This window comes from Mustela nivalis (assembly GCF_964662115.1).
Source record: "Mustela nivalis genome assembly, chromosome: 4".
NCBI lineage: Eukaryota > Metazoa > Chordata > Mammalia > Carnivora > Mustelidae > Mustela > Mustela nivalis.
The window spans coordinates 144,706,699-144,732,315 of record NC_139023.1 but is presented as its reverse complement, the minus strand read 5'-3'; the positions used below and the strand labels follow the sequence as shown (position 1 = coordinate 144,732,315).

The following is a 25,617-nucleotide window of genomic DNA, read 5'->3' as shown; positions in this document are numbered from 1 at the left end:
TGAAAGGGAATGGGTGCCAAAAGTCAGATCTGGACAATAATCACCAGTTTCCAGCACGTAATCATTGATAAAGAAATGTTAATTAATTAATGATAAATACATGTTAATTAGTTAATTAGTTATGTGATTGAGGGTGGGGGGACAAGGCTCAAGAAGTGCCGAGATTCTGATTCCTGTACGGTCCACATCAGGGAGCTTCATCTTCTTTCGTGATTTATTTAATATTCATTCAAGTGATGGTACTCTGAGGGTCTTCTCCTGGGACCAGCCGAGGGTTGACATATCTACGCATATATTCATCCATTTAGATTTAGAAGCACCTTTTCTTTGCCAGGTACTGGACAAATGCAAAAAGCTTAAACAAGGGAACAAGCTGTCACCTGGACATGGCCTTAGGCTGGATCCTAACCTAGCAAATGCCTCCGCCAGTTATTCAGGACCTCACCCACCCGGCTAGATCAGAGTCAGTCAGACAGAAGCTGTGACAACCGTCCGGCTTTTGGCTACACTGGAAGCTGCGTCTGTCCTCCCCATGTTTTACGTCCTCTGTAACCTGTGTGTCTCGGGTCTTCAGCTTCGATCTAAAGGCCTTGCTTATTCTTCTAATAAACGCCGCCCGGATTCTTCTCCATGCAGTTTGTAGCGAAGACCCCCAAGGTAAGAAGATACTATTTTTTCTCCTAGATACAATTTTTGGAGGTGATTGTCAATTCCCTCAGTTCTTTTTGGGATGGTTGTGGAAAGAGGAGAATGTTGTATTTTTGAGACAGTCCAGAACCCTCTAGGTGTGGTGACCTTCTAGAAATGTGTCCAGACATTGGCTCAGTTCTTGTCACAACAGAAACAACTACAGTCTTTGCTCTCAAGAGTTTTAGGTAACAACAGGTTTCTTATGGCAATGGCTTCAGTGACTGCAGAGACATCCATCTCTCCTGATACTAGAGAGAGAGAGAGAGGGAGAGTGAGAAGGAGAAAGAAAGAGAAAGCCAACTACTTAAGAAAAACAAAATTGAGATGAAGGAACTTAGGCTAATGTATTGGTCATTTTCAGATACCTTATGTTTACTAATCCCGAGTTTTGGGGTAAAGCATCCGTCTTTTAATGCTAAAAGTTATAGGGATGTAGCATTTGGTCTAAATTTTTGCATTCTCCCTAGAAGAAGGCCTGAGATTCTGGAGTTGTTCTTGAACTTGACCCTGCTAGTTTATAATATGCTGCATTTTAACTATACCACAGTGCTGGGGAAAGAAACCGTTACACCGAAACAGCATATGGATTTGATAACCCACCCTGGAAAATCAAGGACATCTGGTTTTTTTTTTTTTGCTGCAAACATTTTTTTGAAAGTCTAAACATAAAGCACTGGTCCAATTCATTAACATTTTGGAATGAATTTTGTTATGATATGTCATAGTAGAAATGGATTGTGGGGTTTTTTTGTAGTTGAAAAAAATCAAAATTTTCACATTATCAGGGAAAACCACATTAGAAAGAAACATTTTGAAAACTGAATTTATTTTAAAGAAGCTTGTTAGCAGGTATTCCGGCAGAGAAAATGCCTCAAAGATGTCAAAATGCATTTTCAGGAGTTAAAAGAACCACACGCCTTGGAAGTTGTTTGCTGATATCTAAAATATTCCTAAATTTTTATATGCTGTATTTTATTTATCTGAGCCAGCCATACAGTTTTAATTAGTTTCACTGTGGTCAAATTAGCTTCATTAAAGTAGATGCACTCCGCAGCGAGATGCACAGCAGCCTTATGTACCACAGATTTCCAATATCAACTATAATTCATAAAGGCCAACACAACTCTTTTCTTTGTAGCTGGGTAACCATTTATGTTTGAGGTGAAGATGTTAATATGGAAATTTTGTGAGCTAGGAAAGAGGACGAATGCTATCATTCTAATTTATGACCTTTCATATGAGGCCAAATGTAAAGGCAACTTCAATTGTTTTATATCTCAGAGCCAGCACCTAGCAGATGTATGAAATTTGGAATGTTAGACATAAACTTTTATTACCAAATTATAAATAATTTCTCCCACTTATAATGTTCACCTTTCAAGTTCATCTTGATTAAAATACAAGGGCAGCGTCACACCGATTTCCCTGAATTTTACAGCAGAGAGAGGTTTTCTAGAGTTCACAGTGGAGCATAAACCATCGGGCCATTTGGGAGACTCCCCTCACAGGAATTCAGACCAGGAGCCCATCTCTTTTGAAATTCAAAATTATAGTCAATGAAGTGTATTTAAACATCTCAAACATTGCATCTGAAGCCGAGTGCCCATGATGTAGAATATATCTTACCTTTAGACACAAATAAAAGGCACATGGCCTTTCCTGAGAAATCTGTCCATCAGTCAATAAGGTCATATTCCTTCTCAGAAGATATAACTGTGTAGGGCTGAATAATAGAGACATTGGCTACACTCGCATAGAACAGACAGTTCAGCAAGGGAGGAAACACACACACAACACGCACACACACACACACACACACACACACAGTTATTTAATTACAGCATTTACAAGTGGTACAAAGAGAAAGTATAGTGTACTATGATCATGAACAAGAGGAGGGACACAATCTAGTCTGAGGGATTATCAAAGGTTTTCCTTAAGGAATTTATGCATGAGCTAAGACTTAAGTGTACTTAGGAGTTGGCCTGGTGAAGAAAATGGGACTGGCCTCGAAATGATGAGGCTAAACTTAGAGATGTTACAAAAACCCAGAAGAGGATAAGGTTTGAATTATTTAAGAAGAAAGAATGGAAGTGAGTGACGGTTTTTATGGGAATGAGTGTAAGAGACAAGGCATTCGCTCCATCTGAGGTAGAGAATTGGAATAGAGACCCCTGCATAAAACTGGGATGTTTGAATGGCTACATGGTTAAAAAGAAAAAAAAAAAAATAAGGAGGAGGAGAAAGAGGAGGGGGAAGAAGAGGAGAGGGAGAAGAAGAAATTCAACAACTATAGAATGTTTTTCTTCTCATCTTCTTCAACAAATAATTTTCACATCCCATGATAAAATGTAGATAATAGTGATCCAAATACCCCCAAACTAAGATGTGACAGGTTAGGTGTTTTTATTGTCCAGTCTGAACGCCCAGGATAGGTCTAAGTTCATGCCAGCACTTCATAGGAGGAAATGCATTGCTGGAACAAGACCAGCCAGTATTCTTAGAAGCATAACACTGATTAGGTACTAAAATCTGTTTTGGAAGCTGTTGGCCAATCCAATTCCATATTTATATCTGTCATTATCAGCATCAACATAATAGAAAATAAACTAGATAGGATACCTCTCTTATGAACATGAAACAGTGAAGAATATGGTTTTTTAAAAGACATAGGACAATAGATATTTGGAATAAAGAGTGAAATGGCAAGAGTTCACCTTAGTATTTTATATCAACATTTGGCTATTTTGAGACTAAGAGCCTCAAGAGAATGAGAAAACAGGCCACAGATCGGAGGAACATATTTGCAAAAGAACATATTTGTTCTTTGTATTTGCAAAATATACAAAGAACTGTTTAAACTCAGCAATAAAAATAGGATGATTTGATTTAAAAATGGGCAAAAGATCAGAAAAGACACCTCACCAAAGTAGATATACAGATGGCAAATAAGCATATGAAAAGATGTTCCACGTCATTTGTCAATTGGGAATTGCAAATTAAAATTGCAATGAATTTCCACTAGACACCTATAAGAATGGCCAAAATCCAAAACCCTGGCAACACCAAATGCTGGTGCAGATGTGGACCAACAGGAACACTCAGACATTGCTGGTAGGAATGCAAAATGGTACAGTCACTTTGGAATACAGTTTGACAGTTTCTTACAAAACTGAACATACTCTCGTCATACAATTCAGCGAATGTGTTCCTTGGTATTTACCCAAATGAGCTAAAACTTAAAGTCACACGAGAACCTGCACATAGATGTCTATAGAAGCTTTATTCACAACTGCCAAAACTTGCAAGCAACCTAGATGTCCATCAGTAAGAGAATGAACAAACTGTGGTACTCTAGAAAATGGAATATTCTCCAACATGCAAAAATGAGCTAGCAAACCACAAAAAGACATGAAGAAAACTTAAATGCCCATTTCTAAGTGAAAGAAGCCAATCTGAAAAGTCAATCAATGTACCATATGAATCCTACTTTTTGGTATTCTGGAAAAGGTGAAATCATGGAGACATTAAAAAGACCCGTCGTTGCCAGGGGTAAGTAGAGAGAAAAGGATGAATAGGCAGAGCAGAGAGGAATTTTACAGCAGTGAAAATACTTTGCATGATACGATGATGGCAAATATATATCCTTATAGGTTTCTCAAAACGCATAGAAAGTGCAACACCAAGAGAGAACCCTAATATAAACTAGGGACAGGGAGTTGGGTGATAACGATGGGTCAGTAGAGGGTTATCAGTTGTAAAATCTAAGCTAAACTGTGTAAGCCAAACTAAATCTGGTCAAATTACATTTAGGTGTGTATTCAGGGTTTCGAAGAACTTGAAGTTAGTGTTGGTGAACTAACATTCAGAAAAAGTCTTCCATGTGTTTTCTTTGTATTAAAAAAATGCTAAAGAAAATCCTGTGAAACTTGGAAAGTTGCCTTGTGAATCAGTAAAAGCCAATTATAAGCTGCTAAGGGGATTCTGGGCACAACTCCATTTTGATAAACTTGTTGGCTCAGAAAGTAATTCATGGTCCCCACCCCATTTGCCTGGTTGGGCCCTTACAGATCCATGCCCCCTGAAAAAGGTTGCAACCACCTCTGCCGGTGAACTGTGCCCTTAAAACTCCTCGTTGCCCCCTGCCCACCACGCCAATCTTAATGACTGCATCAGCGTTCTGTGGTAATGGAAAAAAGGCTACGAATCAAAAAGTTCTTTTTTTTAAATAATTGAAACAACCAGTGAAGAATGTGGTACAATTTGAGGTCTTTTGTGAAGAAAGCTTTTAGAGACAGGGCTTTCTTCATATCCTATTATATTTGTTCTTCACAGCTAATTATTTTATTTAAATGATAGTTAATTTTTTTACATTATATTTTATACTGCAAGAACTTCAAATACAGCCTTTTCAATAAATCCGTAATGCTTGGTGTTTACCCAAAGTAAGCTTTTATGGAAGGAAAGAAGGAAATCTTTTTTCCACCAAATCACACCCAGTTGTTCTCTCTCTGCCATATCCATCAAAGGTTCATTTCTTTAGCTAAAAGAGGTTTACAAGTGGCGAAACTCATCCCTGTCTTAGGAAAAAAAATTCTGCATCTTCGATCCATAACACTTAACATGGTTAAGACTCTGTTTAAAGATATTTTTTCTTTGTTTACAGTGTTACAAATCACAAATAGAATTAAAGTATAAATTTTAAGTTGAGGGTATGTGTGTGAAGAAAAAAGGGAATCAAGTGTCGGTGTAACAGTTTTCTTCTTTTTCTTCACCCTTTACATTAATAGCAAGAATACTGAGAATTCAAAATTCCAAACCAAGTTCCCATAGCAGCACTTAAATGCCTGCACACCACTTCCAATTAGAATTAGATTGTAATGTATCGCAATTTATGCCATTATAATTCGGAGTTACTTTAGTGATTTTAATTCTTTTTGTGGCAATTAACGTTGCCATGGGAACAATCTCTTGCTAATATCGACTTCATCTTCACACACACTTAACCAAAATCCAAAGGTGGATGTGAAGATTTGAGACTGCCCGTTTTATTTATTTGCATTAACTTTTTCAAGGATTTTTCCGAGTATAGTCATCACGTTGGCAGTAAATTCCAGTTTAGTGTAACTTCAAGCTCTCTCTTGCATTTCTGCCAAAAGGAAAACCCGGCTAAACGATCACTTCCAGGTTTTTAAAATTTTATTTTAGAGGTGTTTGTTTTCTGTTAAAAGAGGAAGCACCGGCGCTTTCTCCTTCGACCTCTAAAGCACCTACTTTGCCTTCAGGCAAAACGAGCTTCTTGGCTTTTCGCGCTCCACCGAAGTCTAGCCTTTTCGGTCCTCGCAGGCTGCCGTAGCCAGGAAAGGCAATCCTCGGTTGGCGCAGAAAAGTGCCACCTGCCTCGGCAGTTTCACTTTCGATTTCTTCCGATCCTCGGCGGAGGCCCGGCTTGTAGGGCACTTGGAGCGGGGGTTTGGATCCCGGCCACCAGGTGAGCCAGGCAGCCGCGCGGGCGGTTGGAGGCCCCAGTGCTCGCTCGCTGGGGGCGGGTTTGGGGAGCGGCAGCCCGGGTCTGGGCCCGGCAGCCCCTGAAAGGCGCCGGGAGGGAGCGCGGACGCCGGGAGCCCGTGGGTGGCGGGCGCCCCCCAAATGCGCTCAGTTCCTCCTGGGCTCCTGGGAAGGGCAGGAGATCTGTGGCCCCCGGCTGTGAGGACCCCTCCGGAAGGGCGTCTAGACCGCGCGGGGACGAACGGCAGCGACCTGGCCCTATCGAGTTGCCTTCCGAGACCGGTCCTGGTTGCCCAGGGTTCCGCGGGAGCCCAGGCGGGAGCCCAGGCGGGAGCCCAGGCGGGAGCCCAGGCGGGAGCCTGCGGAACGGGCGGGAAAGCGGGCCCCGACTGCGCGGGCCGGCCCCGCCCGGTTCCTGCGGGCTCCAGGGCTGCACTGACTGCATCGGGGTGGTTCCCCGACCCCCAGGAATCAAGAGCGGGACTAGCCCACCTTACCGAGTTCTCAGGTTGCCGACGCCCACGGTTGTAGGTGGTAGGTCCTCCCACCCGGGCTTTTGGTCTGTAGGTGTGTGCGCGCTCGCTCCTTACCGGTGTTTTTGTTTACGGTGTCTAGTGTTAGGACGCTGGGAGATCAGGTTGGTAGTGGTTTAATGTGCCCCCTCCCCCCATAACACAGTGCTCTTGAAAAAGTGAAAACACAGGAGTCCAGGGAAGGAAGTAATATGCACTGAATCCCATCCATAATTTCTTTCTGTATTTTAGTCTCGTATGTGCTACTTTCCATTTGAGTTAAAACTATTTTAACAGCTGTATAAGTAGTCGTCCACTTGCATTGAAAAGTTCTTCCCCAAATACCATTTCTGATTTTGCGACTTTTGATTGGCTACCTATTCTGTCATTGCGTAGGTCCCATAAATTATTCAACCGTTTTCGAACTGTGAGGCATTTAGGGTGTTTGTAAACTTTCATTTGGCTTTAGCATCCCAGGTAATATTCTGATAGACTTTATTTTAAAACTGTATTTCAGATGATTTACTCGGACTAGAGTCTGAGCAAGGAAGTTATTACAATAGATGCTGTGTTCTAGTGAGGTCTTTTTTAGATCTCTACACCCATTACCTAATTGTTTTCCAGGAAAGTTTTAGCAGTTTACCTCATTCATGTAAGGTTGTGCCTGTTTTTTGCCAAAAGTGTGACAGCTCATTATGTATTTTATGTATTCCAATAAGCAACATCTCTTTGGATTTATTTTTATTTTTATTTTTTTTACAGTGATGTTTCCCATTTCCAGTTGCTTGAATTTTGTGCAGGAGTGTAGATGATTGTCTTTGTGTGTGTGTGTGTGTGTGTGTGTGTGTGTGTGTAAATGCATTATTGGAGTTACTGCATAGGCTGACTGAATGTTACAGCGAGATGATCTCTTAAGTGATCATCTAGCATAACTCCCTTATTTTGCAGATGAGGAGCCTGGGGCCTTGAGAGGTGAAACGATGAGTTCTCCAAGGCACACAGCTAAATTAAGTAGCAGAACTGGGATTAGAATTCAGGTTTCCTGTCTCCCAAGTGAGTACTCCTTATGCTGCATTGGGTGGTCTCTGAGCTGAACTGTGGCATACTTATGTGAGAACCTTAAAAAATATTGATATCACTTGGATTATTCAGTCCTGTTAGAACTGTACCAAGTAACAGGTTGTAATCATCTGAGGGACATAGAACACTGAAAAATGGGAAATTGACCATTTTCATGACGGGGACTAGAAATCCATTACTTAGAATGGTGACCCCTGCAAAATTTTTTGACAGTTGTTTTCACATTCCCTTTCTGTCAGAATAAAATACCTAGTAAGTTATAATTTGTATTCTGTCATCTGATTATTTGAGCTTTTCATTTTCATTTGTTATACCTTGAAGGTTTTAAAAAACTTGTCAATTTAAGACAAAAAGTCGTTTGTTTGTTTGTTTGTTTTATTTAGGGTTTATAACAGAGTTTTCAACCTCCCTTGACATTTTGAGCAAGAGAATTCTTTGTTGTGGAGGGCTATCTTTGCGTGGTAGAATGTTAAGTCACGCCCCTGGCCTCTGTGTACTAGCACCACATTCCTTGTTCAAGATCAGAACGTCTCCAGATATTTCCCAATGTCCAAGTTTGCTTATAGGAATCATTTGGGAAACTTTATAAAATGTAAGTTGCAGCACCTCTTGCTGAATAGGAGTCTGAATAGGAGTAGACTATAGGAATCTGCATTTTAACAAGCATCTCTTGACTCAGATGCAGCTGATTCTTGTACAACACAGAAACATTTCTGTTTTCTTCATCTTTCTTTTACTGGCTGGTCAGTAACAGAAATATTACTGTGCTCTAGCCATTTAAGTGCACAGATGATTACTGTGCTTGTCACTCTATACCCATGGTTCGTGGGTGGAGGAGAAAGAGACAGGGATTTTCCTTGACTCTGACCTTAGATGCCCCCCCAGGGTTGGCCATTGAGCTTGGGGACCAAGGATACCATTTTCCCCATCTCTGAGAAGCTGAGAAGCTTAGAATTTAAGTGGGAGACTGGTCAGCAGGAAAGCTACAGAACAGCCGGATAAGTGGAAGGCAGTAGTGCTAAGTGGAAGGGGGTGGTGCTATGAGTGCTGGGTTTGGGGCTGGAGTGAGAGAGGGGAGGAAGGTAGCCCCCTACTGTGTGGGAGGAGGGATTGGTAGGGAGTCTTCAGGAGAGGGCTAGGTACCCCAAGGGTCTGAGACGGGAGATGTGTAGAGAGCTGTTCCTCGTGTCTGATGCCCTCTTGGACGCCCAGTTATTAGTCTCAAGCTGCATTTACAAGGGTTGTGATGTTATGCTTCATTGTAATTATTTACTTTTCACATTTTCTTCACCCTAAACTGTAGATATTCTATGAGGAGGTGAAAGTTTACAGGTAAACATTGCCAAGAAGCAAGAATTTGCGTGCCTTCTCCTCAGCAACGTAATTCAAAATCACATTAGATAGATTTCTTAACCTTTGACCACTGTATTTCTTCCCAGGCTAATTGACAGCACTTTGTCCCTTTAGGCATTTTTCCTCCAGTGCTCCTGCTCTCGAGCTGGATCTCCCCTACATCTCCGTAGATATCTGTGGCCGTTCCCCACCTGTCACGGGAGGATCCAGACATATTCCAAAGGGCAGCTTTGAAAGGGCTTGGGCTTTGGGACCAAGCCTTAGTTGTGCTTGCCACCTCACAGGGTTACTGTGTGAATTGCTTGTGGATCTCACACAGCTTGGCACATCGTTGGATGAATAAAATTTGGTTCTTTCTCCCCCATTCTTTTACTAAAAAAAAATCTCTGCAGGGCAGTGTGCAGATGTTCTTACACTAGACCTCTCAGTAGCTTCTGGCAGAAAATATACTGCCTTTGACTTAATAGCCATTTCTGAAAATAGGTCATTTAAAACAAGCCTGAGTAGGAGTCAGGGGAGGAAGAGAGGCATAGAGGTGATTATGGCTTTAATTTTCAAGGGAGAAGTTTTATCAAGGTGACCCTGTAGAAAGGAGGCCTTTTTCCTCTTATGTGTTTATGGTTCAAGAGGCTTTTCTCTCGCTTCAGAAATGGTCAGAACTGTGCCTTCTGCCTTACCCAATTTAAAAGATGAACATTAAAATTACGTGAGCCAAGTGATGGGAAAAATTGTGATGTTGAGACCAATTTACTCATACAGAATGGATTTATGGGCAAATCATCAAGTAACGGGGAGTACCAAGGAAGCCTAATGAAGACGAATGTAGAAGATGTGGTCTCCTAGAGTGATGGATAAAATGCGTTTGAAGCAGCCACCCCCTTTTCAAATAACTTCTGAAAAAAAATTTTTCTTTCCAAGAGATTTAGCAGAATGCAGATGCTCTGGAGGAAAAAAAAAAAATGAAAAGCTTGGTAGTAGTCTTTCACATGTTCCTATCTTTTGAGAGCGAAAAGACTAGTACAGAAAAAAAGTAGAGAATGTGAAAGAGAGTAGTGGCGCATTGTAGCAGGTAGAACCAGATGGGGAACATGGCCTCGTCAGAACTAGGTGAGCTGGTCCAGCTCTGCTCCATGGTAGAGAGCCGAGCTCAGGCAGGTCTCAGCTCAGGACCCTGTCACGTTCCCTGTCCTGTGGCTGACATGGTGTTCCCCAGACTTGCCAGGTCAGAGGAATCTGCCGGGCGTGTGCAAACCGGTTCCCGGGTTCTGCCCCAGAACTACCGAATCAGAATCTCCAGGCGAGCCAATCCATTATGGGTTGGGGAAACCAAGCTGGCGGTTCAAGTCCAAGCTCTCTTAGCCAGACTTGCCGTGCGTGCCAGGAACGTGGCGCCTGCTCCCTCCGTCGGCTGCATTTTGTCCTGTGGGCCTGTGTAGTGTGTTCTCCTCAAATCCAAATGCACTTGGGCGCCTGGGTGGCTCAGTGGGTTAAGCCGCTGCCTTCGGCTCAGGTCATGATCTCAGGGTCCTGGGATCGAGTCCCACATCGGGCTCTCTGCTCAGCAGGGAGCCTGCTTCCCTCTATCTCTCGCTCTCTCTGCCTGCCTCTCCATCTACTTGTGATCTCTCTCTCTGTCAAATAAATAATAAATAAAATCTTAAAAAAAAAAATCCAAATGCACTGCTGTGCAGTGCCTTTGCTAGGATTTCTTTCCTTTGGGCCAGTGGGCTGCTTTTTCCTGGAGATGAGTGCTCTAGAGGTCTCTGCTCTGCCAAGCCTGTGCCAAGTGAGCTGCTTTCTCTGTGTGCCACTCTCCGCAAAAATCTATCCACATACATCCAACTTCTAAAAAGTTCTCCATTGACATGTTCTGGGGCTAGCTTGGTAGTGTAAACTCTGAGGGCCTGAGGCTACCTGTGTCTTACTAGTGTTGCACCCCCCCCCAGACCCGCCCGTGCACCCGATACTCAGGTGCTGCCGGGAAGTTGGGAGTGTTGAACACCTGCAGGAAGAGATTGATGCTAATTGGAGTGAAGATGTGGTTTTAACGGCAGAGGTGTGATCTTTGATGAGCTTAGAAGCATATTACCTGCTTTCTAAAAAGGTGAAAAAAGAAGATGAATAACATTTTTTAAAAAACTGCCAATACCAGCAATTTGTCTAGGCCTGGAGTCTTTTTGCTGTCATTAGCTTTTAACTTTGGATGAGGTAGTTAGCAATAGCCCTATCAACTAGATTTTCACATGACCATGCATCTTGGTGGTTGTTTTTTTGTTTTTGTTTTTGTTTTTTTAAAACACAAAGTAAAGAGCCAGCTTTGTCTCAGTCTTATACCTAGAAAGCACCATCCTGGGATTTCGCATCTGATAGGAAATGCACCTGACTTAGGAGCTGAGTCTCCATCAGGCCTTCAGAGTTAATAGTCTCTCTAGACCCGTTCAGCCACAAAATAGCTTGTGTTCAAGGCATAAATAAGGCAGTTTGTAGACGAATGGGAAGATTTGTTTGTTTTTACTAAACTCATCAAGAGTACTGAATCTGTTACAGGATTTACTTTGTAATATTTTTTCTCGCATTCAAAACAGCATAAAGAAAATTGTGTGGTCTGAGTCTCAAATGAATAGTGGTCATGAATAGTGGTCGTCCTGCATAGTAGTTGTAATTCCAGTTATCTACTGAGACTGGAGCTAAAAAAAATAAACTGGCAATCCAGTGGGAAAGTTAAATTAAAATTTGCTGAGTGAAATAATTAGCGGATTGCATTTTAAACAAATCTTTCAAACCTCGGGGAGATGGAGTGGGGAATGGTCCAAAGAGTGGCCCCAAATTCAAGCATGCTTCGTGAAATTTGCATTTTCTTTTATTTAACTGAGGCTGCTGACTTTTTGGGTTAAAGAAAATTGTTTTACTTAAATTATAATCACTTTTGTTTACTCACACCCTTTGAGCAAGAGTTTAAATTCTTCTGGATTCCAAGTTCTTTAAGATCAGAACCTGTGTGAATGCCATGTTTTTTAATTTCCCTGAAAATATGTGCAGACATACGCACATTTACTCAAGAAATGAAAAGCCAGTAACTGAGCATTCTAGCTTACCCGAACTACCTGAGCCGGCCGATTCACTGCGAGGAAATCTCTAAACGATATTCCTGAAGCCATACTCAGTTCATGGAGTGGATAGACTGGGAGTGAAGTAAGCAGTGCTGTTTATGGAAGAAAGTGTTGCAAAAATTTGGATTGAAAACAATTTGAGTCATTGAGGAGAGTCGTTAATACATTGTATCCATACTGATTTTAAGTGTCACTACTCTATGGCTACTAAATAACAGTGAGCTGAGTTTGACTGAAACAGAAACATTAATTTCCAAAGTTCTTTTGCTGTCAGTTTTCCCTTAAGTAACTACAGTTTTGTTACATTTGTTTATCAAAGCATTTTGACCCAGATAACTGGTCTGTAACAAGATGAATTTTGAAAGGAGTGATTGGCAACGATGTATGTTTGATTTGGGTATATAATGCTCTGTCTGTATTTCAGACTCCTATTCTTGAATTTTAAGACTTTTTCTTACTAAAAGGCAACTTACAGAATGGGAGAAAATCCTTCCAAATGACATATCTGGTAAAGGGTTAGTACCCAAACTATATAAAGAACTTAAAAGCTCAACTCCCCAAAACCAAATAATCCAGTTTAAAAAAGGGCAGAAAACATAAGCAGACATTTCTCCAAAGAAGACGTACAGATGGCCAACAGACACATGAAAAGGTGCTCAACATCACTCACCATCAGGAAGATGCAGATCAAAACTACAATGAGATGTCTCCTCACACCTGTCAGAATGGCTAAAATCAACAACACAAGAAAGAGCAGGTGTTGGTGAGGATGTGGAAGAAGAGAGGAATCTTTGTACTCTGTTGGTGGGCATCCAAACTGGTGCGGCCAGTGGAAAACAGTACGGAGGCTCCTCAAAAAATTAAAAATAGAACTACTTCTATGATCCAGCAATTGTACTACTAGATATTTACCCGAAGAACACAAAGATACTAATTCAGAGGGTTACATGCACCCTGATGTTTATAGAGCATTAGCTAGAATAGCCAAATTATGGAAGCAGCCCAAGGGTCCATCGACTGATGAATAAAGAAAAGATGGTGTGTGTGTGTGTCTATTCATGTGTGTATGAAACGGAATATTACTAAGGCATAAAAAAGAACGAAATCTTGCCATTTGCAGTGATACAGATGGAGCTAGAGAATAATATGCTGAGTGAAATAAGCCAGGCAGAGAAAAATACCATATGATTTTACTCATATGTAGAATTTAAGAAGCAGAACAAACAAGTAAAGGGGAAAAAAAGAGTGGCAAACCAAGAAAATGGACTCTTAACTATAGAGAACGAACTGATGATTACCAGAGGGGAGGTGGGGGGGGGGGTGGGTGAAATAGGTGATGGGGATTAAGGTAGGCACTTGATGTGATGAGCACCGGGCGATTAAAATAAAAACTTAAAAAAATATATAAAGACTTTTTTTTTTATCTTATAGAGTGTATATCTGCTCTAATAGAGTAAGTAAAAATCTCAGGCTGCATTAGTAACCTTCAGGAGGCTGTATAAGTTTGATGTAGAGCACAGGCTGGTCATCCACTTACTAGCTATGTGACCAGAGCAGGACCTCTGTGTGTCTGTTTTCATCTGTGAAACAAAGATTTAAAAACAGTACCTATCCCATAAAGTAGTCAGGTTTAAATGGATTAATATATAAAAAGTGCTTAGGTAAGTCCTGGCATCTAGTACACTCAGATGTTAGCTTCGATTATCGTTTTAATTAGTTTCAGAAACACTATTTTGGCATCATTTTGTAAATATGCCTATATTGTATAACATAGACTTTAAAATATGACTGTTTCGAGCTTGAATGTTGGTTCCATCCCATTTAAGGGCACATTTTTTTCAGCTTTTTGTGCTTTTATTTTCATTAGCAGAATGGAGATACTATGCTTCTCAGGGTTTGGAAGATTAAATGGGATCGTGTTTATAAAGATCTTAGCAGAGGACTCAGTGTAGAACGAGCACGCAGGAAATGATGGAGGTGGCAGTGGTTGTAATGGGTATAGTGACCGTGTGGGAGGCAGTAGTGACAAGTGATTAAGAACGGGGTCTCTGTTAACACAGGGAGCCACAATGAAGCTGTGTCTAAGGTTGCTGTGGGATAACTGAATGAGATCATGCAGCTTAGTATCTGGCTGATAGTAAGTCCTGGAAACATGCTAGCTGTCATGTTGTAATAGTAGTGAATAATGTTGAGTGTCATACGTGGCCCGGTGGTATGTGATTGCCTATGAATATGGTAAAGGCTGCAAGACTTCGTTTGGTGAATAATTAACTTTTGTCTTTGTTGCTCCTTTTCAGATTTTTGATCAGGATTGTTAAAATGAGTCTACGGAAGCAGACCCCCAGTGACTTCTTAAAGCAAATCATTGGACGACCAGTTGTGGTAAAATTGAATTCTGGAGTGGATTATCGAGGTAATATTTTCATGCTTTATCCTCACTCGTACAACTAAATGAGTAAATAAGACTTAACTGGTTTTTATTAAGCTCTTAAGTGTACCCAGTTGGCGGGGGGACGGTGGGAAGCATTGGTTACCAGTAGTTTTTATGCCCATTTCTTTTTCTGACTCTGAGATGGTTCCCTTTGGAGGTAGGGTGGATAGCGGAGTGTGTGCTCTGACTTCCGGTGTGATTTGTGTGACTGTTGTCTCGTTTGTGACTGGATGTGTGTGTCCTTGTAGTAGCCAGGATTCTCAGTCACCTCAGGCACAAATAACTGGAAGCTGAAGAATACTTGGCACAGAAGCCTTTGTTTTTTTATTTTTATTTATTTTTTTTAATTTTTTATTTTTTATAAACATATATTTTTATCCCAGGGGTACAGGTCTGTGAATCACCAGGTTTACACACTTCACAGCACTCACCAAAGCACATACCCTCCCCAATGTCCATAATCCCACCCCCTTCTCCCAAACCCCCTCCCCCCAGCAACCCTCAGTTTGTTTTGTGAGATTAAGGGTCACTTATGGTTTGTCTCCCTCCCAGTCCCATCTTGTTTCATTTATTCTTCTCCTACCCACTTAAGCCCCCATGAGAAGCCTTTGTTTTTGCCGAAAATATTTAAGGTTGATAAGCAGCTATTTAGATAGTATCATTTTACAACATGAACTTCCCACTCTTATGGAATGCGTGCTCTCCAAATACACCTTCCCGTTCTTTTCGAGAATGCTCTTTTTAAGAGGCTGTGACACTACTGAAATTAAGTTTGTGGGAGGAATGGTATCAAATCCCATTTTTTAAAGTTACTCAAATACTCACATCTTCCCAAACTCAAATACGTTAATTACCTGGACTATTCACGAGTACAGATTACGAATTCATTAGCAAAGTTAAGCCTTTTTTTGGTGTCTTTTTGGTGTCTTTTCTGAATGAGGATGGTAGTCTTAAGCCTTTTCCTCTTTCCACACATGCAAACTTAATTTTCCTGAGAACTTCCTCTGTGTCTAGTGTGTGCTAATCATTTCAGTTTCCAATTTATCTTCACATAAATCCTTTGAGAAGTCGGTTTCTCCCCACCTAGTAAAGGAGGAGCTAGGACTCCCAATTCAAGCTTGGCTAAAAGCCTGGTTAAGAAATCACTCTGCTCTTAGTTACTGCTTTAGTTTCTTGTCATCAGTGACCTATCTCCAGTTTAATTTGATTATTCTAGTGGAACTAGTAGATTATACTGAAATCTGAAGTCTCTATATACCACTTCCCACCCATGAACTTTTGATGAGCCCAAAGGAGGTAACAGACTTCTAGAGATTTGAGCACATTCAGCAGTTGGTTTGGGTGGAAACATTGTGTTCAATGTCTTCTCCCAACCTACTTCACTGAGGACATCAACCAGCCTAGCCTGACTTTTTCTCTCTATACTCATTAGGGAGATTTTTTTTTTATCTGTAAAGGTAGCATATGTCTTTTTCTTTTTCTTTTCTTTTTTTAAAGAATTTCAAAATAAATAATGAAGAAAAGTATACAGAAGAAAGCAAAGTTTCCCCAGATTCTTCCATCCAGAGACAATCAGGCTTACCAGTCTGGACCTGTGTCTGTATAAGCATAATTTTATATAAATGGGATCAGCTGTACATATACCCTGATTTCCTTTCCTCTTTTTACATGGAAAGAACGCATTCAGTTCTCTGACAGTATAGAGTTTTTCGTGCTGCAAAGGAGTGCCTTATGTGGATGAACCACAGTTTTGTTTTTGTTTTTAACCAATTTTCCTATTAATGGGCTTGTAGGTGTTTTACCAATTTTTTGCTATTTACTCAAAAATATTTTTGAGTAAACAGCTCTGCTCCTTTGACATGTCTCTTGAGCACTTGTCCAAGTATTTCTTTAGAATAGATCCCCCCCCCCTTGGATTTCTGTATTAACGAGCTTGCCCAGTGGCCCTCCCCTTGGGGCAGATGGGCTTATTCTTTGTATTCTCCCAACCCTTGTATTAGGCTTGTTTTCAACATTTCCATTCTAACTGGCAACAAGTAATAGTTTCATTTCATGTCTGTTTCTTTGTTTACTAGTGAGGTTGAACAGCCTTTCACATGGCTTGTAACCATCGTGATTAAATTAAAAAACCCTAGCAATTTCTCTTGTTTAAAGAAAACTTCTTTTTTTCCTGTTATTCATAGCAATTTATCCCCTAGAGATGGGAGGGGGTTACAATTCCAACCTCCTGGACTCTTGTTCTCAAAACAACCTTTGCTAGAAGAATAGATGTGTTTTTATTAATGAATATTTCATTTTGAAATGCTTTGGGTTAACTTTGAAAGATTTGCGTATCATCTTGCAGAAGTTTCTCGGGTGCTTAGGATTGTGGTTTAGAAGTAAAATAATATAGCAGGAAATAAACTGAAAACTTAGAGCTTAAGCTTTCTTTTGATGGGAAATAATTGTTAGTAATTGTTCATAATCTATTCTGATTCTTTGAAAGTGTACAGCTTCTAGCAGAATTCCGTTAGATTAGTGTCGTGTGTTCTCATTACACACACAATTTGGAAAAGGAACCTTTTTGTGTAGAGGGAAATTGGGGCCGACGCAGGGGAGTGAGGAGCATATTAACGAAGTAGAAACTAAATGAAGCTATCGACTTGGCTAATTGACCCAAACTTACAGTATTTGTTTTGCTTGGTTTTTGTTTTCTAGAAAATACCACATGGAGTCAGAGACCCAGAGGCTTATATATTTCCATCTCTTGAGAAAAATTATTGGGGCAAGTTTTGCACAATAACAGAGTTAAAAAGATTGACTCAGACAGTTTCCTTAAAAGCTCTTTAGAATGTTTTTGGCCGTTTTTCTCTATCAGTCTGGGTTCAAAACTCTTCTAACTGTAACAAAACAGGAAGGGACGTGTTACAATGCAGTATGGTGCTCTGTCTTCTCAAGCTGCTCTTCGCAGGAGTGACAGCTCTCAGATGTTCCTTCGGGAGCACCTGCTGTCTCCTCTCCTATTATTTTAGCAAATTGTGGCGACTTCCTCTGAGCCCTGGAGTACATTCATCTGCTGCAGTAGATGTTGGGGAAGAATACAGTAAATCTGCCAGACCCATATTTTACCACGTGGCTAAAGAAGGAAATGCCACCAGAAGCTAGAAGTCCTGGCCCATGGTCATTTGTCCCCGCACACGTTGCCCACTCCCGATTTTAGCTTTCCAAGAATGGTGTGCTGTTTGGAATATGCTCGTTAGGTGACTTCTAGGAAGGCTTTAGAACTTGCTGCTGTTATCACACATCCCATGAAGCGAGTGATAGTCTAATGTTTCTCCCGTCGGCGGTGGGTTTGTGCCTGCGTTCGCATTGGATGCTTCTTCGCTGTCACTCCTGTTGGCATCGAATGAAGCCGTGGAGTTTCACTTTCAGTGTGAATTTTTGTATTAAGTATTAAGTATGTAAGAGCTAACAAATCACGAGATTGTCAGCTCTAAGGTGTACCCTGTAATTTTCAACTCTGATGTGCCTTGGATATCTTCTTTTGGACTAAATCTGCCTGCAGGGGTCCTGGCTTGCCTGGATGGCTACATGAATATAGCCTTGGAGCAGACAGAAGAATATGTAAATGGACAGCTGAAGAATAAGTACGGCGATGCATTTATCCGTGGAAACAATGGTAAGATTCTCCCATCATACAGTTGTGCGACATCCAAAAGAGGCTTTTTTGTTGTTGTTTATAATTGGAATCCCCAGCAGATTTTCTGCATAATTCAGAAGTTTAGTTTTAGTCTTGCCTCATTTATTTTTAACTTCTTCAATCTCAGGTCTTCACTGTGAGCAGTTTTTTGTTTTTTGTTTTAAGACGCTTCATGGAATTTTGGAACAGACATTCTCACCTTCCCTCTCTTTACTGATGAGGAGCTGAGGGATATTAGGACACTGACCCAGAGCTCCAAATACAGTTTGTTATGTTCCTCCAATGCTGCCTCCCACATTGGAAGTTGGAGCTATAAGAGTGGCCACTGTTTCCCTGCTATCTTTGGTTTGCGTCATTTGGCGGGTAGCTTGTCCTGATGGTTCTTTCTTTCTTCAGCATTCAGATGCTTTTTATGGAAGTTTGCATCCCTTCATTTGGCAAAAATGACAAAATAGGAAACACGATTCTAAAGTTACTCCACTTTTTAACAGCTAGTATGTTGCTGTGATTATTAAGGTTACTCTTAAGTACCTTGCTTAAAAAAGTGATCAGTGAAGTCATATTTGAATTTCTCAGGGAGAAGGGGAAAAAACCTCCAAACTGAAGGAATTATCCCTTGACCCATCCCCCATCCCCACCTTGGGGCCCATCCCCAAATGGAGCCTGAGGGCTCTTGTGTTCCAGTTTTTTACTGATGTGAATTCTTTAGTTCTCCATAATTTCTTCATCCCCCTTAACAGTTGGATCTCAGCTCTGAGCTACATATTCTATCTCTGTTCTTACAGTACCATGTTTCTTCATATCCTGTCTTTGCATGCATCTTTTGCTGGCTTTATATTCCTTCCAACATTTAGAATTCCTTCAATTTTTTATATTATTATTTTACTCCCTCCATTTACTAGAAATGTTCTGTTGTTCCCTATCTGCAGACAGCTGAGAGCCCCAGTCACCTGTGAGTGGTGACAGGCTAGATCCTATCCCCTGCACACTGCTTCTTGGGCCTGTCCAGTTTCCCAGGCGTGTTTCTACCATCATTCTGCTGCTTCCCTTCATACAACTTTTTCTGTGATGTAATCAGTGGTAGTTACCTGTAGACTCTCAGATTCACATCCTTGTCTCTTAAAAAAGATCTTGTTTAATTTGTGCTGTGTTCTTTGGTCAAGATACTTCTTTAATGTTCACTTTGAACAGAAGTGTCAGAGTCTGAGGAGGGCTGGGAGTGGGAAGAGAGGAACACTTCTGTGAAAGCCTGACCCAGAGTCACCTAGTTACTAAGTTTTGCCTTATTCTGAAGTACCACATATCCTAAAGAGTTCAATTTGGGTGCTCACAAGCTGACTAGCCAAGCAAAACTTTGGAGAACCCCGAAGGTTGATACTTTAAAAGAGAACTCAGAATAAAGATTTTAGTACTTAAAACAACTCCCCCCAAGCCCCCAAATTCCTCAGCTCTTGTTTATCCTGTTGTAATTAAAATAGTGGACAGTTCAGAGTTTATATTGGAGAGATGGATGAAAATACATTTTTTAGTGTTAATCTGAGGTTTAACCTGGTAGATTTACTTTACTACAAGCAGAATTATTATAATTATAAAACATTCTTATATTCCAGAGATTTTCACATCCATTTTTTTTACCTTCCCGCTTGCAATTTACAGTCAAATGTGTAGCAAACACTAGTGCACAGTCCCATAAGACGTCAAACCCAGGCCTGGATTCATCAAATCTAGTTTTTTTAGTAGTCCTAGAATTTATTGTTTAGTATGGAAATTCCTTTTCACTTTGTAGAGATGTTAGGCCTAAATCTATTTGCTTTTACAGCTTGCTATTGTGATTTTTTAAGCACAGTGTTTTTCAATGTATTTATTTTTTTTTTCTTTGCCAGTATTGTATATAAGTACACAGAAGAGAAGGATGTGAAGACACCAAGACGACAATACTTTTCATACTTGGATATATTTTTTTATGAGGTGTTTTTTGTTTTTTGTTATTTTGGGTTTTTTTTTTTTTTGTGACTTATCCTGTTTTATAATAGTTGGTGATTTTCACTGACACGCAAGTGAGAGAAGTGCACAAAATCGTGGATGTCGTTGTAAAGAGCTTCCTCCATATTTAAGTTCCAGGCATTTTCTTTTCCCGCTGTGTCGGCGTGCAGAATGCAAAAGAATAAAAAAAAAAAAAGAAAGTAAATCCGTTTCTCTGTACGTGAATTTTAACTCAAGTGTCCAGCAGTGTCACTTGGTTGGATTTGCTTTACTCGCTTGTCTGATGAAAGGATGCGTATGAGGATCCTTAAACCATTTTAGACCTGGCCTCCTTTGTCCCATCTTCTTTGGCTTGCCACATGAAGTGCTCGAGGAGAGGCGTTCTGCAGAGGAATCCAGTTTCGGTCTGAGGCGGAAAAGGGTTTATGAGGTCAGAAGTTCAGCCTCTGATCCTGTTGTCACCTGGATAGAAAATAGAGCTGGGGATCTAACGGTGGCACTACCACAAAGGGAGCGGGGATGTGCATGGAGTTGGGGAGAAACTCCGAAGGTTAGCCATATTCGGGTTCGCCCAGAGCGAGGTCAGTCTGCAGTGGCCTTGCACCTCCTGCGTGGGTGGACGTGTTGGATTTTCTTGCCTTCTCTCGGGAGCCTGGGCATGGGTGTCGTTCTCTGATGTTTACGCAGCCCAGGATGGGAGGAGCCAGTCCCGCGCACACAGCTGTCTGGCCGTCGTTCAGGTTCAAGCAAAGCCCGGACTTTGTAAACTTCCTCAGGTTCCAGTGGCTTCACTGTGACTGGGGGAGAATTTCTCCTCACCCCCCTGCTCAGGGAGGTGCTCCTGGGCAGCCTTTTTCGAATCTGAGCCACATTAGAGTCTGATGTTGTCCGGGAGCACAGCACTGAGCGTTCACGTTGCTTGGCACAAGGAGGCTGCTCTGCGTTCTGTGACTCCTGCTGAGAGGGTTTTCACGGTTTGTTAATGAGCTTTCCACAGCCCTGCTTTCTTTGAGCAGTTTATGTAGTCTCTAGGAACAACAGACGTATCTGGGTACTGAGGTTGAATGAATGCTGGACCGTTGTGTGAACGTCAGACTGGCCTTTCTCCTCTCTCCCTCCCCAAGCGCGACAGCGTTCCTGGTCCAGGAGCCCGTGGCGTGATTTTTCAACAGTCACCTGGTTGAAGGTTGTGGGGGCAGGACAGGGAAGGAGGGAGGAGAGGGCTGGTGCTGGTTCTGGACAAGGATCTGTGGCATTTTGTCTGGTTTTATTTTAAAAGATCAGAATAATTGGAAACAATTATTTTTTAAGAACCCAGGAAAGGTGAACAGAAACATCTCACAAGGTTTTACTTATGGGTACACCGAAAAGAAAACGCTATGTGCTACACTTCAATAATTTATCACTTCTTGACAGGGGCTTGAAAAGGGTTCAGTTGGTAAGTACAAATCACCAGGACAACTTTTTCTCCCAGGTGGTGTATCCATCACAAACCACCCCCAGATCTCAGTGGTTTGAAACAACAAACGATTCTCATTCCTCTCGGTCTGCAAGGGCCGGGCGGCAGGGAGCTGCTGCTTGTGGTCACCCAAACACTCTGACTGGGGGAGGCAGTACCTTGTGTCGCGGCCATCTCTGTGTGACTCCAGGCTTGGGGCTGCCGGGGAAGAGCAGAAACAGTCCTGCCCAGGCTCTTAGATGCTCTCACTTGAGGGGTGACACCAGTCCCTTTCCCTCCATTTTATTAGCCAAAGCAAGTTAATGGCCATGGTTTCCTTTTAGTTTCCAGGATCCAGAAAGAGAAAAAAACCAGGCATACTGGTGAACAGTGGCAGTAATTACCACAGTATGTGTATTAGGATTCTCCAGAGAAACAGGACTAATAGGATGTGTATGCATAGAGGGAGAGATTTATTTAGAGAATTGGCTCACACGATTGTGGGGGCTGGCAAGTCCCAAATTTTCAGGGTCGGCTGGTAGGCTGGAGACCTGGGGAAGCGTTGCAGTTCAAGTCCAGAGGCAGTCTGCTGGCAAAATTTCCCTTTCTGGGAAGGTTACTCTGTTTATAGGAAGGTCTTCTAACCGATCGCATGAGGCCCACTCACATTATGGAAGATAATCGGCTTTACTCCAAGCCCCCACTGATTTAAATGTTAATCTGATCTAAAAAATACTTTCACAGAAACATCTAGAATGTTTGACCCAATAGCTGGGGAACCGTGGCCTAACCAAATTGATAATAAAATTAACCATCACAGTATATTCACCATATCCTTTGCATTATAAATTTCTTTAACAGAAACTAAGAGGTGTACCCAAATCCAAAACTGCAGTCTCCGATGTTATTCCTCGGATGTTATTCCTCCTTTCTTGGCTAAGAGTGGGGTTGAAGAGCCTCGTGCTCCTCGTGTCTTAATCACCTCTTCATTAGATTCCAAGGAAAAAGTGATGGTTTCTTTCCCTGGTTTTGGAAGCTGGGTCTGAAAAGATTGCTTTGGTTTGGTTTTGGTGCAGGATAACTTAGAAATTCCCAGTTAATATATTCCTAAATTTTAAAGAAATACCACCTTTCCATAGAGCAGATAAGCATACGCTCAGGCCACAGACTGTGGAGAGAGGGTCATGGAGTCTTTGGGGTGCAGCAGAACCACGCTCTGTAAACTGTTTCTAAGGCTTGGGTTATAGTGCATCTATCGCTGGACTTCATCGCTTCTCATAGGTGAGTTTGTACAGCGCTCCCCTCTCCGCGCATTTGGAGCCCTTTACACGTACGTATCTTTCTCCTGACAGAGTGCCCATCTTGGTCAAAGATGACCTGTCTGTGGGACCTGATCTTCTGGGGGGCAGACCTGGCCCACCCTCTTCCGAGGTCCTCTGCCGGGAGCACAGACGCAGATTCCCGAGATGCAGGGGAGGGCAGCAGATGACCCACGGGGGAGCCAAGCTCTGCCTCCGTGTCATAGCCACCTGAGCTCATCCTCACACTCTCACTCAGCCGCCACGGAACAAGGCCATCCCCTTTTCCAGATGCGGAAAGCTGAAGCAAAGAAGTCAAGTGACTTGCCCCGGGTCACCTGGGGAGTCGCTACCACGAGGGGAGCAGTTCCCACGGCTATTTGATCACGCTCTTCAGGTGCCCAGCTCCTGCCTGTTGATTCTGTCCAGCGTGCATGCGCTCGGTAAATCGATCTCTGCATCCTCCCGGTCGTCTACATAAGAAGGTCCCAAGGGGAGCACACAGACCAATGTACTGTGCATTCAGAGCTCGTGTTGCCAAGGGTGATTTGCTGAGGTCTTATAGGGAAGAATCACCGGCGGCCAGCAGTCCTCTGCACATGGGCCCAGGTAAAAACCCATCCCCGGCTGAGGTCCATGGGTGCTGTTTGCAGAGTCTCATCTCTCTTGAGATGACTGGCTCTTAGAATTTGTTTTTCCCACCCAGAGTGTCCCCATTCCTAATGACTCCACGACAGGCCGGCCTTTTGCCGTGTCTTCGTGTTGAAGCTGCATCATCAGACGCAGTACATACATGGGAGAGAAATGGAGAGAGGATCTCTTTCTCAATCTCAATCACCTTTAGCTCCCCCGCCCAGCTCCGACAGCATCCACTGTCCTCTGTCTCAGACCCATTTGCTCAGATGTCTAATAAAGGCAAATTTAATTTGGGGCGTGTCTAGAGTGAGGCTTGCCAGGCCCCTTGACCACCTTCCCCTGCACCCCCCACACTCCCTACATGTGCTTAGCGTACATACACCATCCCGGCTCCTGGAAGCACAACCTGAACCTTGAAACCTCTCTGCACCCTAACCCCGGGCTCGTGTGCTGCTTACTTAGCAGGCCGTGTTTCATGTTAAACCTTTTTAACATTTTTAATTATTTATTTGAGAGACAGAGCGGGCATAGCAGGAAGGAGCAGCAGGCAGAGGGAGAAGCCGACACCCCGCTGAGCAGGGAGCCTGATGCAAGTCTCCATCCCAGGCCTCTGGGATCATGGCCTGAGCCAAAGGCAGATGCTTAACCGACTGAGCCACCCAGGCGTCTGTGTGGCGTTAAATACGTTTTGTTTGATGTTTATTATGACTTCACTTTTGCTGTTTTTATCATTTTTCAGTTTAGTATAGAAACTTTTTAAAATAATTTTTTTAATTGAAACTGATCCCTTTGAGAACTGTGAGGACCTAGTCCAGGATGACAAGAGATACGGTGGGCTTTGATCAAAATGTCGTCTTGTGTTTACGTTTCAGAAGAAAAGAGAAATACCTATTTTAAGATATATTAAAATAGAGGTTGAAAGAGAATAGACACCCACCCTCCATCCCCAGGTTAGAACTGTTTCCCCGGATGAATCTGTTTCTCCTGTTCAAGGAAAGTATTGTTTTAACTAAAAGGAAAACCAGGTTAAATAATCAAGCTCTCACACAGAGAATTTAAAGACCATTCTTTTTATTAAAAACCACTACAGACTTTAATATGCTTACTTTTATTATGGTCATTCATTTTCCTTTAACGAATGAAATTTACCAAAAACAATACATTGTCTTCCTCCTCTGTTGTACGGGAGAGGCGAGCTTTCAGACTCCACAGTTCCAGTTCCTGACACCAGCCGTCCCAAATTATACAGGCATTATTTCTCTCAAGGGTGCCCTTATTCTCGGTTTGTGTCAATTTCTTTATTATTCTAAGAAGCTGACCCTTCCTCAAACCTTCTGTGTGCAGGTGAAGGGGGTGTGTTAAAGTTCCTGTTGAAATTCATGGAAGGACTCGTACCAAGACACTGACTCCTGGGAGGGCTGGTGGACGAACATCCCTGACCCAGGTGATTTAACAAAACATCAAGGAAGAAGTTCCCATCTGCCTTGCGTAGTGAGAGAAACATTACTCAAGTTTAAATTGGAAACTGGAGCCCAGGTCAATTGGAGAACCACTGTAGGACTAGAAGCTCCCTGAGGGTAGTAGGGCTGTGTTTGGGCTTTTTATCTCCAATGCCTGAAGGCACCTGGTACATTGTTGTCAAGTCTTGCTGCTGACAATTAACTCCAGAGAAACACAATCCTGATGCCCTTAAATAATTTACCTCTGTCTTTGGCAAGCTTTTTTGCTTCCAGATGGAAGTACTCTCATCCTCTGTGTCAGGCCCATTATTATTACTTGAAAGTTTGAAAACACTGGCAAGGAGGCAAGTTACAGGGCAAGGGGGACCTTAATTTTCTAACATCTGCTGGAAGTTCTTCCTGCTACAAGGAGACCCTCTGACACATTTTTGGCTTGCCT

General features: G+C 42.1%; 1 protein-coding gene and 1 long non-coding RNA gene across 3 annotated transcripts; one reads left to right on the top strand and one right to left on the bottom strand.

The window, feature by feature from the left end:
* Positions 1-61: 61 nt before the first annotated feature.
* On the bottom strand, positions 62-7,651 carry LOC309863442. Its single transcript, XR_014311048.1, has 2 exons — positions 6,696-7,651; positions 62-938 (listed from the first exon to the last, which is right to left on the bottom strand). It is a non-coding gene; the product is annotated as an uncharacterized lncRNA (long non-coding RNA).
* Positions 6,045-20,551, top strand: LSM6 (LSM6 homolog, U6 small nuclear RNA and mRNA degradation associated). Of its 2 annotated transcripts, XM_082728244.1 has the most exons (5): positions 6,056-6,181; positions 7,659-7,763; positions 14,551-14,666; positions 18,229-18,342; positions 20,247-20,551. In XM_082728244.1, the coding sequence occupies exons 3-5, from the start codon at positions 14,573-14,575 to the stop codon at positions 20,279-20,281; spliced, it is 243 nt and encodes an 80-aa protein (XP_082584370.1). In that variant the 5' UTR covers positions 6,056-6,181; positions 7,659-7,763; positions 14,551-14,572; the 3' UTR covers positions 20,282-20,551. The 2 variants fall into 2 exon arrangements, with proteins under 2 accessions (XP_082584369.1, XP_082584370.1); XM_082728243.1 differs by lacking the exon at positions 7,659-7,763 and having other exon boundaries at positions 6,045-6,181.
* Positions 20,552-25,617: the final 5,066 nt, after the last annotated feature.